The 21,079-nt window shown below is 37.3% G+C and overlaps 1 protein-coding gene across 1 annotated transcript in view; it reads right to left on the bottom strand.

Annotated features, from left to right (window-relative positions):
- The window catches only part of LOC128028589 (calmodulin regulator protein PCP4), a 28,621-nt gene that overhangs the window by 5,166 nt on the left and 2,376 nt on the right, over positions 1 to 21,079 (bottom strand). Inside the window, exon 2 of the mRNA XM_052615853.1 lies at positions 2,001 to 2,052. Within this exon, the coding sequence (XP_052471813.1) occupies positions 2,001 to 2,052 (52 nt within the window). The remainder of the gene's footprint in view (positions 1 to 2,000; positions 2,053 to 21,079) is intronic.

The following is a 21,079-nucleotide window of genomic DNA, read 5'->3' as shown; positions in this document are numbered from 1 at the left end:
AATCAACATGTAGGATCCCTCAGAACCCGGATGTTTGTGGCTGTTTCAGAATAAACATGCTTTCCCGGGATAAACGCACTGCTTTGGTGATATGCTCAACTCTGTGTGCTGAAACGTCCGAAAAAAAAAAAAGGCGTCAGCGTATCTAGACGCGCAGGTGGCTGGGAAAACGTGGCCAATATGATCAATCCATTTTGCAACGCGAACTGGAGGTAAGCAGTCGTTTTTTTCCCCTCTTTTATTTTTATTTTCTTTGCCATAACTCCACAAGTTATCCCTCCATCACTTCAGTCAACACTACCCTTAAACTACTTCAGTCTGTGTGCATTGAATGTATTTAATACACGTTTTTCACAATTTGAGTTGAATTACTCAAATAAATGAACTGTTCCACGACATTCTAATTTATTGAGATGCACCTGTAGTTTAGTTTGTTTCTTCATCTGAACAGATTTGGAGAAATGTAGCATTAAATCACTTGCTCATCAATGGATCCTCTGCAGTGAATGGGTGCCGTCAGAATAAGAGTCCAAACAGCTGATTAAAAACATCACAATTAATCCACTCCTGTTGATCAATTATCATATTTTGGAGCAAAAAGCTGCATGTTTATAATAAACAAATTCAACATATGTTTTAACTTCTAACTGTTTCTTCTGGCTAAATACGAGTCCCATCCTTAGTTTTGTTTTCTCAAATGAAAAAGTAATCTTTCCTGAATCAGGAGAGAACTATGCACAGATCAAGCACTATTTATAAGCAAAAACAGTCTGGTTAGTACTAAACAAATAGGTTGATGGAATTTGGAGTGAGAAGACAACAGGGGATGGAATTTTTCATTGGAGCTACAGAAGCACTCTTATGGATTATGGACTGACATTTCCTGTAGGCCAAAAGCGACAGTTTAAAGGTTAAAATGCCTTTATTGATTAATTTGTTTCTTACAAACATGCAGCTTTTCACTTCACAGGATGTTAATTGATGGACTGGAATCATGTATATTACTCGTGGATTACTGTGATGTTTTTATCAGTGGTTTGGACTCTCATTCTGATGGCACCCATTCACTGCAGAGGACCCATTGCTAAGCAAATGCTGTAATTCTAAATTTCTCTAAATTTGATGATGAAACAAACTCATTTACATATTGAAAAGCCTGAGGGGAAATACATTTTAAAAAAAATATATATTTTGGGGGGGGGGGGGAACTAACCATGGAATATTTATTTGGATTTAGCAGTACCTTTTTGAATTCTGTATGCATATCATCCCTAATAGTAAAGTAAGTTGGTGGTAGCATTGCACAATGCACAGTATTTATATTCCCTATGTCTAAAGCACCATTTGTAATAAAACCATGCAATTCCATTAAGATTCAAGCCTCAGTGAATTCAGCATCCTTTGAAATTAAGTTCTTAGACCTTGTCCCATAGTCTCTGTACCCAGCTCTCCCCAGGGCTTCAGCGACCTCAAGAGCATTACCTCATCATGAAGAAAACCAACAACAGAAAAACCCTCAAGTCTTTTAAGTCTGATTTAAGACGTATGGGCCAATTTGTGGGTTCAGATCCATTTAGTTGGCCTTTTCATAGGACCATGATGCTAAAACACTGGGGACCGTGTTCATTACTTCAATCCTTTTAATTTTTTTTTTTTTTTAACCTCCTTCTCCAGCCTTTTTTACTACATAGGCACATATTTTTAAAATGCTTACCATAATCTTTCTTCCTTCAGTAAGCACAGCACAGAACATTTCAGTTTGGTGGGACACTTCAGGGAATACTTTAGAATGCTTATGCCAGAAGATTTCAGATGGGATTCTGGGCTTTTCTGTACGCTCAAGGTTGTTTGGGGTAAACTCAACTGAATGATTAATCTTTTCTCTTTCACACAAAAAAAAATTTGTAGGACATACTATTTGTATTTATATAAAAGCTGCCATAAAATAATTTAAGATCCATGATGTGTTCGATTTCTTGTGTGGAATATTTTCTCAATACCTTGTGCCCCAGAGGTTTTGCTGTTGCCACCGGCTGCTCCAGATCCTTGCCTCTGTTGAAAGGAATAAGGAAAGAAACTAAATTCAAATGTTTTTAACTTTCAAAAATCATTTTACAAAGAGCTTGAAATAAATGAGGAGAAGGTTTGTTAACTACAAAAACACAGGCCTGGGTGAATATTAGAAGTCAACAGTCATAATTCAATATTAGTTAATATGCAGTTAACACACACACACAAAAACCAAATTTAATTTTTTAGCTGTCAAATAATAATTCGCGATTAATCGCATCCGAAATAAAAGTTTTTGTTTACATAATATATGCAATGTGTATATTTACTGTATGTTGTATATATATATATATATATATATATATATATATATATATATATATATATATATATATATACAGTATATACACATAAGTATTTTATATGTAAACAAAATATTTTTCTTAAATATATACGTGTTTGTATTTATAAATAAATAATAAAATAATAAATATACATGGTACACACATATATGTTATGTAAACAATTAATTAATATGTAAATAATTATATTTTTTGTTGCCTTTGGCATCACACTTGTTATACTGTGTGATATTTTTGAAAGTGGATTTCAAAACAAAACTGTGTGTTTGGCCATGAATTCATTTTTTAGAAATATCATGATAATGGGGTGCAGTTAAACAGCTGAGTGAGCGAGAAGGCATCGCCAGCATGTTTTCTCTAGGCACATCCTCTCCTGCATTATTAACTGCACTTTCACTGAATTTCAAACAGTGTTTGTAAGGCTTTGATGTGAGGAGCTCAGGAAACCTGCATGTCCTTTCATGCAATTCAGAATGTTCAGCCAAACACAAGCAAAGAGACAACCCTCCTGTTTAATGTTTCCTTAAACTCTTTTTAATTAAAGCTTTCATGCATTTAAATCATGTGACATACTAGACAAAGTATAAAATGTACTCTTTCCTACACCTGCCCAAATGTATAAAAATAATTTATCATCCATTAATATTTATAGGGGATGGGGTGCTTTTGGTGATGCTTCTGTTAGACAGTAACCCATTAGCTTTGCTTTTGTCAGTAACCATAACACGGTATCAGCTCTGTGATGTTATTGATAAATAAAACATTTTAATGTTTCCATAATTTTTAACTAATCATTTTTTTATTTTAATTTAATACAATTCATAATTAATGCAATATAATAATACAAAAGAATCATTTTGACTTTATTCTAAAAATATTATGGAACTAAAACACTGCCATATTTACTAAATGTCTTAATGCAAACACACTCTTGGCACAGCCACCCAAAACGCACAATGAGAAGAAAAAAGAAAGAAAGAAAGAAAGAAAGAAAGAAAGAAAGAAAGAAAGAAAGAAAGAAAGAAAGAAAGAAAGAAAGAAAGGTTTCTTTATTAAGTTAACTTAATCCTCCGAGCTGGATTTCTTTGGGCACAATCATCCACAAACTGCACAGCAAAATCCCCAGGGTTAATTTAACACTCTTGAGTGTGGACTCATATAAACACTAAAGCAGTGTTAAAAGTAACACTGAAGCAGAGTTGAAGTTAATGATTTAATTAAGAAGTTAATTGAGTTATGATTGACCATTATTGAAGACACCTGATGTTAACAAGCAGAATCACCAAACGAGAAAATCACAATTTGTGTATCACCATTATAGTGTTCAGTGTTTGCTTTAGTTGGGATCTTGACCCTTCAGTTATTATCTTTAGATTTTATGTGGCTGTGGTGACTGAATTATATCATACAGACAGACCACAGCAAAGGCAATCATGTGTGCCATTGATTGTGATTTGAGCTATTTGTTATAGAGTGACCTGAATGCCTGAGTTTAAGTTTCTTTACTGCATACATAAATTAAGTGAAAAAGAAAAGTAAGCAACCCAGAATTTCTGACATAGTATGACATGTTTTTAATAGTTAGTTCTACGTAAAAAAAAAGTAATCTTTTGTTTGGACACACAGACATCAGGAATCAGCGTGAGCATCACAACAACGGTGACCATCAAAAAAGCATGTTGTAGACAATAAAAACTCATCCATGGCTCCCATCATGCATTGCGGCATGAATAAATTATGAGCTGAACTGTCTTTTTAACTTTTTATTCTAACTATATTTTATTTTTGCTGTTTTTATGTTCATTTTTTGTATCTAGTTTTGTGATGTTCAGAGTTGGTCTGTTTATCTGAATATGTTGTTTGTCACCGTTGTTGAGATTCATACGTTTATTATTGTTATCTGTGTGTGCCTAAAATTAGAATTCTTTAATAAAAAAAAAAATCTGAATCACTTGCAAGAGATATCTACAAAATGTATAGAAAATACAGATTTTTTCATTGTGGAATCAAAGCTGTGACAATCAATAATGGAAGTTTTACTTTGAGAAAAGACTGTAAATGAGTTCAGTGATTCATGTCAAACAACGATTACATTAAAACATAATCATCAACACGCAATGATTTTTGCTCTTGGTTTGACAAACAAACTTTAAAAGCAAAAAGTTACAAGCCAAGATCCCAGCTAAAGCAAACACTGAACACTATATTGGTGATACACAAATTGTGATTTTTCTCATTTGTGATTCTGCTTGTTAACATCAGGTGTCTTCAATAATGCTTAATCATAACTCAATTAACTTCTTTATTATCTCATTAACTTCAACACTGCTTCAGTCTTACTTTTAACACTGCTTCAGTGTTTATATGAGTCCACACTCAGAGTGTTAAATTAACACTGGGGATTTTGCTGTGTGTGTTGTTTAATTTAAAACTTGTTTTGTTTAACCCTTTCGAGTCGATTAACGCATATATGCGTTTTGAGTCATTTTCACCTGATAACCCTGAAAAGAACTTAAATTACACTCTCAGTTTTAATCGTACAGATAAGAGCAATACATCAATCGAATCTGTAAAGGGTCTTGTTTTTTTTGGATACAGACATAATAACAAAAAACCTTTGTGCACTTATAAAATAAAAATAACATACAAGGTGCGCTGTCTACAGTCTTTATCTCCGCTGATCGTCATGTACAAACATTTCATTAAAATGAACTGTAACTCCGTGAATACTCAACGAAGAGACATGAGAGAGATATCTATAGAAAGCCTGGAATGTCTACTTTTAAACTAAACAAGTGCTGCCGAAAACAAATATTCTGAGATAAAGTAATCCATATGAAAACAACGCAATGTCTGTTTTTCATATCTCCGCTCATTATATCTAATGTGACCACGCCCTCGCGCTTAACGCGCTATTCAGATTCAAACTGAAGCGCGCGGCTTGAATACGCCCACACAGAAGAAAAAGCAGCGAGACTATTCTTCAAGTTTTTATTTTATTTTACTGTTTGCTTCGCGATGAGAGGAATAAGACATAATTCACCCCAAAAAGATGTGGTGTGGTTGAGGATTTGAGAAATGGATTTCCTCAGAAAAAAGAATGAAGCGCTTTATTCAACAGAGATCATAAACATGAGTAAGTCTCTTTTTATTTATTTGTACTAGTTTTCACATAACGTGTAAACATTTTACTAGTTAGACTTTTTCCAAATACTTTTTCCAAACTATAATTCCTGACTAAATGTATAATCAAGTGAAACATTATGAAGTTTCAATAACAATATACAATACTATACCATTCAAAAGCTTGATGTAAATAATATAAATGTGACAAATAGAGATAACTCTAACAAATGTAAAAACAATGCAGTTCTTTCGATTTATTCCCCCTAAAAAAACCTGAAAAATATTATCAGCTCTTTTCAACATTAATAATAATAATAATAATGATGATGATAATAAATGGGGTTTATTTGGTAGAAAATAAGATTGTTAAAAGGATTTCTGAAGGATTGTGTGACTAGAGAAAGGATGCCAAAAAATTTGAAAGTCAGCTTTGATTGTCCCTAATAAACTGTTTAACTGCTCCCCCAGGTGGATATTAAATTATGTTGTGGGATAATTAAATATATTCTTAATAAACTACAAACATAAAATTATATACTTTTATTTTGTTCTCACATTCTTTCTTGTAAGTCCTCCCTCAGAGTGGCACAGTTGAATGGGAGGCTCATTATGCAGCTCATTATGCAGGCCTTTGTCTTCTCAGGTGTAAATCACAATGATATTCATGATAGTTGACGCCTACTCGCATATGACTTTTACCAACAAAAAGTGTTTTAGAAAATTTAAATCAATATATTGTTTTCTGTGAGTGAGTAAATAAGATGATTTTCACATCATTCAGAAAGAAAAATTCTAGGCTACAAGCTCCAGTTCTCAACTTTTCCGGCAATCAATTTTATGTATGTGTTTTATTGCCTTATTCAAGTGATTTAACATTTTTAGTTTTTCACTAACCATGCATAACATTTTTTTTCTCAAAAATACAATCATGTACATGCATGCATTTCACATATTATTATAGCCCAGTTTGTGCTGATTACAGTGATATTAGACTTTACCCATTTAGATATTTATAAGAAACTGAAAAAAGCACAAATGTCAGGGCATGACAAAACTTCTCAAGGCCCCCAAAATACCCTTAGACTACAGAGGGTTAATGGCTACTTTGGATAGTATTTCTATAAAAGAGAGAGGTGTGCCTTAGGCTGCCACAATAAAAGGCCATACTAAAATGTGCAGTTTTATCACCAGTACAATGCCACAGATGTTGCAAGTTTTGAGGGAGCGTGCAATTGACATGCTGACTGAAGGAATGTCCACCAGAGCTGTTGCCCGTGAATTGAATGTTCCGTTCTCTACCATAAGCCATATCCAAAGGCATTACAGAGAATTTGGCAGTACATCCAACCAGCCTCACCACCACAGACCACATGTGTAACCACACAAGCCCAGGACCTCCACATCCAGCATCTTCACCTCCAAGATCGTCTGAGACCAGCCACCCGGACAGCTGCTGCAACAATCAGTTTGCATACCCAAAGAATTTCTGCACAAACTATCAGAAACCATCTCAGGGAAGCTCATCTGCATGCTCATCATCCTCATCAGGGTCTCGACCTGATTGCAGTTCATTTATGGTACGGGCAGGTGTAAGTTATGGACAACGAACACAAGTGCATTTTATTGATGGCATTTTCAAGTCAAGTCAAGTCTGCTTTATTGTCAATTCTTCCACATGTACAGTACATACATACAGAGAATTTAAATTGTGTTACTCTCAGACCCCCGGTGCATACATAACATTAACAATAGACCCTAAAAATAGGTAAAAATTGATAGCCTGAATGCACTGTAAGTCGCTTTGGATAAAAGCGTCTGCTAAATGCATAAATGTAATTTTTTTTTATTTTAATTTAATTTAATTTAATTTAATTTAAAAGTCTAGATCAAATATAAAATATAAGAAACAACTATACAATAAAGGAATGTAAAAAAAAAAACAATAAAATTAAAAATAAAGTTAAATAAAGCAGTGCAAGGAACATGGCAGATAGAGTGCAAATCTGTGACAGTGCAGATAAAAGGATTTTAGTGCAAAAAAGAAGCTTATTTAGTCTGATTAAAGTGACAAAAGGGCTCAAGAGCAGTTATTTTGTTTAACTGACTGAAGATGTAGTAGAATGATGTAAGTTCCGTGCTGAATGAGGTAGGGAGCAGACCAATGCTGCACAAAGTGACTGGTGCATGTCATCGTATATTAGTGGGGGTGGTGGGGGGGTGGGGGAGTGGAAGGACCTGGGGATGTGGGATCTGGGGGGGGTCATAGTTCAGTGGTGACTGGGGCAGAAGAGGGACGGGGGGTTGGGGGGGATCAAGTTCAGGAGCGAGTTCAGCTTCCTGATAGTCTGATGGATGAAGCTGTCCTTCAGACAGCTTGTCCTGGCCTGGAGACTCCTCAGTCTCCTCCCTGATGGCAGCAGATGAAGCTGTGTGATGGGTGGGTGGGATCACCTGCGATGCAGAGGGCTTTGCGAGTGAGACGGGTTCCGTAAATGTCCTGGAGGAAGGGGAGAGAGACACAAATTATCTTCTCAGCTGCTCTCACTATGCGTTGCAGAGTCTTTTTTGCTTTGCAGGCACCCCCTTCAGTCCAGGAGGGGTCCTCTGTGATGTGCACACCCAGGAACTCCTCAGGAAGTCCAACAGCCAGTTGCACAGTGAAGTGTTGAGCCCCAGCTGGACCAGTTTGTAAATTAGCTGTTGAGTGATGATTGTTTTGAATGCTGAACTGAAGTCTATGAACAGCATTCTGACGTATGAGTCCTTTTTGTCCAGATGTGTGAGTGCTGAGTGGACGGCACTGGAGATGGCATCATCAGTCGACTGGTTGGACCGATATGCAAACTGGAAGGGTTCCAGGGAGGGGGGAAGGGCAGACTTGATGTGGTGTATGACTAGCCCTTCAAAGCACTTCATGAGGATGGGAGTAAGTGCAACAGGACATGGAGATGGCTTCCTCAGAACTGGAATGATGGTGGTATATTTGAAACATGTGGGAACAACTGCCTGACTAAGTGAGATGTTGAAAATGTCTGTGAAGACATAAGTGAGTTCTGCTGCACAGTCTCTCAGTACACGCCCAGGGATGTTGTCAGGACCCGGGGCTTTGCGTGCATTGCTCCTGCTGAAGGATCTCCTCACACTGTCTGGGGTTAGCATTATCACCTGGTTGCCGGGAGTAGGTTGAGTCTTCTGTGCAGTGTTGCTGTTTTGTTGCTCAAAGCGAGCGAAGAAGGTGTTTAGCTTGTTCAGCAGAGAGATGTTGCTGTCACAGGTCGTTTAATATCCAAATCCTTTAAAGAATTTTTAGGCTGCATTAATTAGGTAAACCGGGAACACTTCCCATATCCAATTAGAAGAATGGCATCTACGCTAATATTAGTCTGTTTCTCTCTTATTCCGGGGTCACCTTAGCCACCAGATCCAGTCTGTATCCAGATCAGAGGGTCACTGCAGTCACCCGGATCCAGTAAGTATCCAGACCAGATGGTGGATCAGCACCTAGAAAGGACCTCTACATCCCTGAAAGACAGCGGAGACCAGGACAACAAGAGCCCCAGATACAGATCCCCTATAAAGATCTGTACACAGTTCCTGAAAGCTGAAATTATCCCAGTTCTTGCATGGCCAGCATACTCACCTGCATGTCACCCAGAGAGCATGTTTGAGTTGCTCTGGATTGGTGTATATGATGTGTTCCAGTTCCTGCCAATATCCAGCAACTTCACACAACCATTGAAGAGGAGTGGACCAACATTCCACAGGCCACAATCAACAACCTGATCAACTCTATACCCCCTTTTACACTGCACATTGGACCCATCATATTGCCGGAACATTGCCGGGTCGCCTTCTGTGTGAAAGCAACCACGTCCCGGGATTGATTCCCGCATTAAACCCGGGTCGGGGACCTAGTAACATTGCGGGGTTCGACCTGGGACGAGCGCTGTGTGAACAAAAGCCAGATCTAATGCCGTGTCGAAGTGATGAGGAGCGTTATCTCGCGACTCTTTTACCGGCTGTTTTGAAGGAAGATCAACTTTCGCGATGAAAAAATATGTGCAAACTGTAATGAAGCAGAGATCAGAGATCAGTGTGAAAGTGCTAAATCTAGCGACCCGGGAACAATTGCCGGAACACTTTACCCCTGTATTTGCCGGAATGGCAGTGTGAAAGGGGCTTATGTGTAGGAGATGTGTTGCACTGCATGAGGCAAATGGTTGTCACACCAGATACTGTCACACCAGATACTGAATGGTTGTCACACCAGACCCCCCCCCCCCCCCCCCCCCCGAATCCTCAATACAATAAAACTGCACATTTTAAAGTGGCCTTTTATTGTGGCCAGCCCAAGGCACACCTGTGTAATAATCATGCTGTCTAATCAGCATCTTGATATGCCACACATGTGAGGTGGATGATCATCTCGGCAAAGTTGAAGTGCTCACTAGCACAGATTTAGACAGATTTGTGAACAATATTTGAGAGAAGTAGGCTTTTTGTGTCCATAGAAAAAGTCTTAGATCTATGAGTTCAGCTCATGAAAAATGGGGGCAAAAACAAAAGTGTTGCACTTATAATTTTGTTCAGTGTAATTCATCCAGGTCGGCAACACTGCGATGACCAATGGGAGTGCAGACAATGAAGTTGAATGAAGTGATCTGCAACCTGATATGGTTGGATGCAACAGGCAATTAAGAACAATAGTGACAACCAATACAGCGATTCAGTTACTGTCAGTGTAATGTACCTTTTAAGTTTCACAATCCCCCAAATCCCAAATAAACCCCTGTTTACTATTCACAGTCACACCCACATTCATACAACGCAGAGGTGTTTGCACTGAAATGATAAAGTGTGGAGAAAAACACATTACAGTAACTGCAAAGAAATTCTAATGAGATTGCTTTGACAAGAAGGGGAAACATACATGCACACAGACACACTCCCTGTGGGCTGCAGCCTTAATCAAATTGCAGTGCTGGCAGTTACAGAAGACATCTTTAGAGAATGTCAGAAGCACATGCAATCTTGTTTCAACTCAGCACAGATTCAGAAAAGACAATGTTCAAGGTAAACATGCTTCTTTTGTTGGTTTCTCCTTGCACAAGCACAGGACACAAGAGCAGAAAGAGAGGCTCCTTCAGCAAAAACACAGGGTCGCTGCTTAGAAAACCAATTTTTTGCTGTGGTCTGTACATTTTAGAGAAATAAGTGCTTTCTTTATTGTTTAAACTCCAAATCAAGGTTGCTGCAAAGTGTAGTTTTGCATAGTATTTAAAAAAGCTTTTATAATTACCTCTCTATTATATATATTTATAAATATGTATAAACTGTCTTTTTTTTACTTACCATGATTAGCTAAAGCAACTTAATTTTATTACATTTAAATCACTTAAAATTGAAATTTACATAATCCTTGTTTGTTGTGACTACATAACTCATATTTGTTAATAAAAAATAGACAGTGCATTTGTAGTTTGCAGCATGCTTTGCAAGAACGTGAATTGAGAGAATTAGATTAAAGTTAGAGTAAAGGCATTTACTTGTTACCTGTTAGTGTTTAATAAACATCATTTAATTAAGTTCACTGAATAGATAATTTGTTAAGTAAAAATAGGAATTGAATGAGGAAATATTTTTTCACCCCAATACACTAAGCATCTCTCATCTCCAATGTATTCAGTAAACACACTTCCTTCGTTCTCTGTGTGTGGTGGTGTGTTGCAGTTGTGTTCTGACCATTATGTGAGAATCAGTGTTGAAGCATCTGTGGGAACAGCAGGGCCCAAGAGACAGCTTCCTCAGGCTGGCTGCTCAATCAGAACCATGGAAGACAGGCAGACTTTCCTGCCATTAATATTAAATGCTTGACATTGATGCCTGATAGTCTCTCCTAGATAGCTGACTTGACACAACAAGGTTGCTCAATTCACACGCATGATGGGTTTGTTTTGAAAGTTAGCAGCACTTTCAGTCTTGACCTCCTCTCTCTTTAGAGACACAGCAAACCTGCATCATGCTAAAGTAAAACTAGAAAAAATATTGTATAGAACCCAAACTAGGCAGTGTAAAAATAATATATATATATATATATATATATATATATATATATATATATATATATATATATATATATATATATATATATATATATATATATATATATATATTTACCTTAAAGCAACTTATATGAAAAAGGAAATTCTAATGTGTCCAGTTTGTCTTCGGGATGCAAGTAAAGAGTCGAATCCAGTACCGATGCTATTTTACACGCATTATCTCTAAATAATTTAGGAGATTGACAACATTTATTCTACTTCCTTAAAGCTGAAATTTGCACTTTTTTAAATGTTAAAATATTGTACATTCTCCAATCCTAGCTTCGTGTGCACAAACTGCTATAAGTAAACAATCTGAAACCTGATTCCCCTAAACATGTTAACACTGTGGTTCTCAAAATACTGTTCTTTTCGCATCAAACCAGTCAACAAAGCCAAAAACAACAACAACAACAACAACAACTGGGTGCTAGAAAATGATATTTTTCTCTTCTCTTTCAAGCTCTATATGAAGTCAACTTTTATGTTGTCAGTTTAAATTCTGCTAAAACAAATTATCAGAATTTATTACAAAAGCACTGTAGTGCTATTTTAGGAGCTTGTAGATTGCAGACTACATAACCTCTGCATGGCTTTCACTGTGAATTAAAAATACTATAAAGATACGTGGAGTTAGGCCACAAAATCAAACTTTATTCAGATGAATCATCTTCCTTTTTGTGCAAGAAAAATTTATCTTGAACTAAAGCTTCTTAAAACAGCAAGAGGAGAGACAGCAAAAATGAAAGCCTGTTACATATGCTAGATAAATATACTTTGGGTAAAGTAAAGAATCATCCCACTTTAAAATAATTACATTTTGAAGGTGAGAAGCTACACCTCTCATATAGTCATTTTTAGGAGTGGGGTGATCCTTTTTCCAACTCAGTGATTCTGTTTATATTATTATTATTATTATTATTATTATTATTATTATTATTATTATTATATGAAATGTTGGTGTTATATCTTTCACTTGGATGTTATAAGATGCACTGAGGAAATATAAATGGATAAAACATACATCTTCATTTCAGGCTGCAAAGCAACAAAATGTGATTATTTGAGGGGGGCGGGGGGGGGGGGTATTTTCGATAGATAAAGATAGATCCCTTAGAAATGATCCTCCCATTGCATTTTGTGAATCACTAAGGCTACGTTTACATGACAATGATGTAGTCAAAAATGGAAAAGTTTTTCTCTTACATTTTTTTAAGTTTCATGTATACATAACAACATTTTCAAAATTATTTGCATTTACACATATCTGCGAAAATGGCCAAAAACGCGTTTTTCATGTACATACAATCATTGCTGTGTGTTTGTTCATGCTTGCCTTTAAATTCAACACGTACTGCGCATGTCTACATACCTACAGTAGCACGTACTAAATGCTTACATGATGTCAATGTTTTCAGAAATTCCCATATTTGGCATTTTCAAAAACTTGCACTTTGAAACCTGTTTTCAGTCCCCAAAATGCACATGTTGTGTAAATGAACAGGCCAAATGCATAAAAAGTTCTGGGCTGGTCTTTTTTTTTATGTTATTTGACTAAACTATTATTATATTACAGTACTTAATTATTTGTAAGGCACTCTGTGTGTTAAAAAATAAATATCACAACACTTGTAAGGCTTATTCAGATTTTCTCATTCTCTGAATTATCATTATAAAAATAAAAACAATTCACAAATCAATTAATATATAATTATATTTTAAATGTGACACAATTATTTTCTACAATAGCAACAGTGTTTACAACAGCAAGACCACTTTAGCCTGTAAACTCAATAATATCTCTCTGGAAATAAATGTAAAAATATCAATGTCAATAAAAAATGCATAATATACCTGACATCAAAGTGCAGTGTGAAGGAAATGAATAACAAATCTAGCCTGTCATTTGTTTAGGTAACTATAACAGTAATAATAATATTAATCACTATATTGCAGTGTATCAGTTTTTTATGTTTTGTATGTTTGGTAATTATGCAGATACATTCACATTCAACATAAAACACACTCTCACATATATAAAAACTGTCGAAAAATAAAAGAAACAAAGACAAAGACGATCGCCATCAGCTGACAGGTGCGTCAGAGCACGTCACGAGGGAGCGCCAAATTCAAATATACTTTTTTTCGCCTATCTTTCATTCATTCTTTTTTTCCGGTTGATCACCTCATTCTGTTTGTGACACTGTACACAGCAAAATCCCCAGTGTTAATTTAACACTCTTGAGTGTGGACTGATATAAACACTAAAGCAGTGTTAAAAGTAACACTGAAGCAGAGTTTAAGTTAATGAGATAATTAAGAAGTTAATTGAGTTATGATTGACCATTATTGAAGAAACCTGATGTTATCAAGCAGAATCACCAAACGAGAAAATCACAATTTGTGTATCACCATTATAGTGTTCAGTGTTTGCTTTAGTTGGGATCTTGACCCTTCAGTTATGTGGCTGTGGTGACTGAATTATATCATACAGAAAGACCACAGCAAAGGCAATCATGTGTGCCATTGATTGTGATTTGAGCTATTTGTTATAGAGTGACCTGGATGCCTGAGTTTAAGTTTCTTTACTGCATACATAAATTAAGTGAAAAAGAAAAGTAAGCAACCCAGCATTTCTGACATAGTATGACATGTTTTTAATAGTTAGTTCTACGCAAAAAAAAAAAAAAAGTAATCTTTTGTTTGGACACACAGACATCAAGAATCAGCGTGAGCTTTACAACAACGGTGACCATCAAAAAAGCATGTTGTAGCCAATAAAAACTCATCCATGGCTCCCATCATGCATTGCGGCATGAATAAATTATGAGCTGAACTGGCTTTTTTAACTTTTTATTCTAACTATATTTTATTTTTGCTGTTTTTATGTGAATTTTTTTTTATCTAGTTTTGTGATGTTCAGAGTTGGTCTGTTTATCTGAATATGTTGTTTGTCACCGTTGTTGAGATTCATACGTTGATTATTGTTATCTGTGTGTGCCTAAAAGTAGAATTCTTTAATAAAAAAAAAATCAGAATCACTTGCAAGAGATACCTACAAAATGCATAGAAAATACAGATTTTTTCATTGTGGAATCAAAGCTGTGACAAACAATAATGGAAGCTTTACTTTGAGAAAAGACTGTAAATGAGTTCAGTGATTCATGTCAAACAACGATTACAATAAAACATAATCATCAACACGCGATGATTTTTGCTCTTGGTTTGACAAACAAATTTTAAAAGTAAAAAGTTACAAGCCAAGATCCCAGCTAAAGCAAACACTGAACACTATAATGGTGATACACAAATTGTGATATTTCTCAGTTGGTGATTCTGCTTGTTAACATCAGGTGTCTTCAATAATGCTTAATCATAACTCAATTAACTTCTTAATTATCTCATTAACTTCAACTCTGCTTCAGTCTTACTTTTAACACTGCTTCAGTGTTTATATGAGTCCACACTCAGAGTGTTAAATTAACACTGGGGAGTGTTAAATTAACACTGGGGATTTTGCTGTGTACGCTGCAAAACCATGCCGTTTTTTTACTACCAAGACGCAGTTTCCGACCATAAGTTATTCCATAACGGACGCAAACAGTTCTGTCGCTGAAGAACTGAAATGTAAACAAAGGAATTATGATCCATATTACAACGTTATTGCTTCGCTGGACTAAACGTGCTTCATGAGATGTCGTTCAGTGGACCCATACCTTTCTAACTTTACCGGGATTTACAGCTGTGGATGTGTTTATCACTGGTTATTACTAGGTATGGGCGTTTTCCGCAAACATCACATTAGAATATTTGAGCTCACAAAAAATGAATATTTGAATATTTGTTTATTTAAATTAAATTTAATGAGACAGACGTTATTTTTCAGCAACGTTTATTGTTTCCGTCATTTTTTAACAAGTTTACACACAATAAGCTTGAACATTACATGTCATGTTTTGTAGCTGAAAACCTTTAACAATGCGTGCAAACAAACAAAAGTACAGATTAAAAGCAAAAAAAAAAGTGAACAAAGAAAAAACTTAAAGCAGCCTGCAGTAATTAGGCTATTGTAGAACGTAGCCTACACTTAACTTTTAAACTGTCAGCAAATCTTTTTTGCTTTTTGTTCTATTGTTTTACATTTTCTTGTTAAGAAACATGGGCATGTAAATATGATCGGGGGAAAGTTGGCTCCTTAGTCTGTTAACAATAAGGCCGGACATGGAGAACACGCACTCTGACGGCACAGACTTTGTCGGGACTTACAAATAACGGTGTGTCAAGCGAATAAGTTTTGTGAAGCGCGTCGTGTTTTCGTTTCACCACTGAATGGGATCCTCATCTGGTGGAATACATGGCTCCAGCAAGAACTGTTCCCACTCGTCTCGCCTGGACTCACTGTAATCATTGCTGAAGAACTGGCTCAGCCTTTTCAGACGAGTGGGCATTGAAACCTCTTCATCGTTGGTGACGGCGGCTGCATCCGCACCATTCGCATCAAGGAAAATGTTCTGATAATGTTCAAAAAAGTTTTTTTTCTTCTTACTTCTCTCATGTTTTCATCAAGAAACCTGAGATGTTTGTGTCAAGGGTCTAAGGCACACGCGAGAAGAGGAGTTTTCTGCATTCTCCAAGTTAGCGGTGTTTATTCGTTGCTTGAGAGTTACCGCAACAATGTTCTTGACGCGACGATGGTGGGCAAAGATGCCCCTTTCATGCGCGCGAAGGCTGTGACCCTGCTGGCAAAGGGCACGATAGAGCCGGACCATCCAGTCCCGAGATGGGCATGGCATCAGGGGACGCTCCTAATGACCATCACTCTGGCCTGCCGCCGAAATTTCACCCCGTGGTTGGACCCCTCGTTTCTGGCGTGCCCCTAGAACCGGTGTCCAGACATGTTGTTGTGTCAACAGAGACCTCTGCCACGGGCTGGGGTGCCATGTGCAATGGGCATGCTACGTCAGTGTTCTGGACGGGAAACCGACTTCAGTGGCATGTCAATTGCCTCGAATTGCTAGCAGTACGACTTGCTCTGCACCGCTTCAGGGCCCTGCTGAAGGACAAGCATGTTCTGGTCCATACGGAAAACACTGCGACCATAGCGTACATCAACCGTCAGGGTGGTCTACGCTCCCGCTGCATGTGGCAACTCACTCGCCATCTCCTCTTGTGGAGTCAGAAGCTTCTGAGGTTGCTTCGTGCCATTCACATTCCGAGCAGGCTCAATCGTGCAGCTGACGAGCTCTCGCGGCAGCAGTCTCACCCCGGGGAATGGAGACTCTACCCCGAGTCAGTTCAGCTGATTTGGGAATGCTCTTGGCACGGATGCCCTGGCACACAGCTGGCCACTGGGCCTGCGCAAGTATGCATATCCCCCAGTTAGCCTTCTTCCACACGCCTATGCTTTGAAGTGGAACCTCTTCGTCACTTGGTGTTCTTCACGGTGTGAAGACCCCTGGAAATGTCCGATCGGGTCAGTGCTTTCATTTCTTCAGGAGGAGTTGGAACGAAGACTGTCTCCTTTCACCCTCAAGGTCTATGTGGCCGCCATTTCGGCTCACCATGACCCTGTTGAAGGTAAGTCTCTTTTGAGGCACAATCTGATCATCAGGTTCCTGAGAGGCGCAAGGAGGTTCAATCTGCCTTGCCCTCAGCAAGTCTCCTCTTGGGACCTCGCAGTGGTTCTATCGGCACTTCAGAGGGCTCCCTTCAAATCCTTGCTCTCAGTAGAGCTAAAGTTTTTATCTTTGAAAACTGCGCTCCTGACAGCTTTGGCTTCAGTGAAGAGGGTCAGGGACCTGCAGGCATTTTCAGTTGACGAAAGCGTGCCTGGAATTCGGGCCGGCTAACTCTCAGGTTATCTTGAGACCCCGGCCTGGGTACGGATCAGGTGGTAAACTTTCAAGCGCTGCCCCTGGAGGAGGCAGACCCAGCCCTGGCGCTGCTCTTTCCAGTACGTGCACTCTGCACCTACGTGGACAGAACTCACTGCCTTAGGACCTCAGACCAGCTCTTTGTCTGTTACGGAGGCCAGCACAAGGGAAAGGCTGTCTCAGGGCAGAGGGTATCCCACTGGATAGTAGATGCTATTGTCCTGGCTTATCAGGCTCAAGACCTGTCATGCCCCCTAGGGGTGAGAGCTCACTCAACTAGGAGTGTAGCTTCCTCCTGGGCGCTGGCGCATAGCGCCTTGCTAACAGACATTTGTAGAGCTGCGGACTGGGTAACACCTAACACATTTGCAAGATTTTGTAATCTCCGTGTCCTCCCGGGTACTCGCCCATTCGGGCCAGTAAGGACCTGCTCAGTGTCAATCCGCTTGCTGCGCCATTCCACTCCGCAGACTGGATACTAAACTTAAACGTAAACTTGTCAGTGCTGCCACGTGACTTTTATTAATCGATACTGAATCGCTACATTATATTTTTCAAAACAACAAGGGGGCAAAATTGCTTCATTGTTTGTAGAAAAAGACAGACGCAGACAATTTACACATCTCTCTCCCTCTCAAAAAAGGGCATATGTAAGAAAAATTTACATCACTGGATATAGCTGTCGGTCATTTTCTATCGTAAAACGTATGATTAAAAGATGACTAAAATTAAATTATTTGCAGCTTCATCTTACCTCGTTCCCTGTAATGTTAAACTGATGCTTCGCACTCTGCTTCTGTGAACCATAAATCCTTCTGCATGCCACTGTTGTAGGTTGCCGACAACTGATCTAGTGTAAACGAGTTAACCAGTCTGGTTCCTTCCATTAAAGTTAATATTTTCAAATAACAATCACAAGCCCGGACAGTGAGTGACATTAAATATTATAAGATGAAATTAAAATTGTATGCAGTTGTTCTAAACAAGCAAACAAAACATGCTAGCTAGCATTAGTGGAGCACTCAAGAGAATCTTTCTGTCTCCACCTAAGCTCCAACCATAAAAAAGGATACAAATTCAATAACTGAAAAGGGGTCTATAATATATAGTTATCTGGTGCAAATGTGTGTGGGGGGGGGGGGGGGGGGGGTTGGTCACACAAATTATTTATATAACTTATTTTTATAATGTAGGGCATACCAACAGAAGCATTTCTTATAAATAACAGCCTAAGCCAAACAAGCTAGCACCACGTCCCCTGCGAGGAGTGATTTATTTAAAATGCTTCTCCCCAGTTTATTGTTCAATTGACTAAATGTTCTGCTATCACCTTTCAGCTCGCTCCTCACCATTAAGGGGCTTAATAAAGTTGTCAGTTTGTTTTATCGATTTAATTTATACATTTACATTGCATGTGCAAGATATTGTACAGTCGGCCGGGAATCTTATAATCCCAGAGCTATGAGCTTTTGCCACTGATGTATACTGCCTCATTAGTCAAACCAAAACTAACACATTACAGGGATAATTTATTTGAATAACAAGTCTGTCAGTCTGTAATGCACTTTGTAGATTGTAAAATGCGATTTGTGACCAATTTATTAAAGTAAATGACAATTCAAATATTCATATATATATATATATATATATATATATATATATATATATATATATATATATATATATATATATATATTTTTTTTTTTTTTTTTTTTTGCACTTCCTTTCACAATGCTGTAATATGGAAGAAAACAGCATCCAATAAGCCTAGCAAGTAATATAGAACCATAAATAAATATGCTTTATGCAGCTATTACAGTGACAATTTGCACTTTGACTTAAAATCAAATTCAAGCTGAAAATTCACAGTAAGTTCAAGAAACCTTTTATTGTACATTTGCTTGTTGTTGGTGTTAGCCTGGGTGCTGCTATATTCAGTTGCTAAGGTTTTCAGAGTAGTCATTAGTATGTTGCTATGTGGTTACAATAAAGTCATAGCACATATTTCCTTAACAAGCCACATGATTTGAAGCTTCATTCATGTGCATAGTACAGATGGTCCAGGAATTTTAATACTTGGGGTTGAGGGTTTGCACAAATGTGGGCAATAGCTATAGTGACGCTTGCCTTCGCATGCACCACCAAACATGCCAAGCTATAAGAATGATACTGCAAAGTTCACTTAATCCAGCTTGGATAACAAAACTGTTTGCTTAAGCTTCTTAATATGCTGATGTGTCGATGCCTTCGGCCAAACTAAAATTTACTGCGGCTTTGCCTGGCAGTTGGACTACTTCATTTGCAACTGTTCAGAGAAACAGCTTACGCTTTGGAGATTTACGAAAAGAGGAAATAAACGAAATAACAGTGATTTCTTAACTTGCAATTGGCAAAAAGTAAATCCTTCAAGAGGTGTGACATGTGGTGAACTTCTGAAACAAAAATAGTAAAGTCGCCGGTCTGTGTTAGTCTTTTTTTTTCTGTCTCATGTAATTCATGTTTCAGTTCCATTTGTTTTGAACACAGTTTTGTTTGTTTGCTCTTTAGGTTTATTATCATTCTCATGTTTCATACTATTATTATTTGCATTCTTTTATTCAAACAGGTTGAATCACATTCATATATTTTCTTTATATGAATATAAACATATAGATTTTCTTTTATACTGTACAGGTATACAATAATAACTATTAGATATAAGAGAATATATTTTAATACTTACCTTATTGGAAGTTATCTTATCTTATTCTTCACAATTAACTTTTTTCTAGTTATTATTTCATATTGAAGTGCACAAATGCTTGTCTTATGTATTATGAAAGCTGGCTTCCATATTCACAATAAACAGGTGGAATAACACCTTCCATTTATGGAAATATCACATCCATAAATCCAACAGTTGCAAGGGGCAAAAAAAGTTGGTGCAAATGCGGGGAGCTTGGATGCAGCAGCACATTCCTGGTTATGGAAGCTGATGTCCAATCAGATTTCTGACATCCCGTTGTGCTGCTTCAAGATATGTAGTAGGCCTTTTGAGTGTCATAAAGCAATCCAGTGTGAGAGAATTGATGTTTGGAGAGGTCAGAGATGAATTAGTAGAGAGACAAGGAGACCATTTTGAAATGAGTAATGTGGCCAGTTTTTCAAGAGTTGTCAAAATCAGATTAAAAGTGCTGTGTGGCTCTTGATCTCACCCCAATCTGTGCACTCCAGCTCTGCTCATATGATTACTGTATTCACAGGGCCCTAAGATTTCCATTTTATTCCAGTTTATTAAAACTAACTTATGTATGTGTGCTGATAACCTGACATAATGTATGTAGTATTAAAATGATATACATTATTTAAAAATATATATTTATGGGGGGTAAAACAGTTGGTACGGTAGCCACAATTTTACTGTAAAAAAATAAATAAAAACATTGGTAGCATCATAACACACTGCAATAAAATAATGCAATTAATATTATTTAAACATAGTTACCCTAATCTACATAAACAAAACTGTACTTAATTAAAACATTTAAAGTGTCACACAGGGAATTCTGGGAATGGCAATTTATTTATATTTATATTTTTATTATTATTTTATGACTTTTTTTACAGT

The sequence above is a fragment of the Carassius gibelio genome, chromosome A15, assembly GCF_023724105.1.
Source record: "Carassius gibelio isolate Cgi1373 ecotype wild population from Czech Republic chromosome A15, carGib1.2-hapl.c, whole genome shotgun sequence".
Classification (NCBI taxonomy): Eukaryota; Metazoa; Chordata; class Actinopteri; order Cypriniformes; family Cyprinidae; genus Carassius; species Carassius gibelio.
This window is presented reverse-complemented; position numbering and strand designations above follow the sequence as displayed.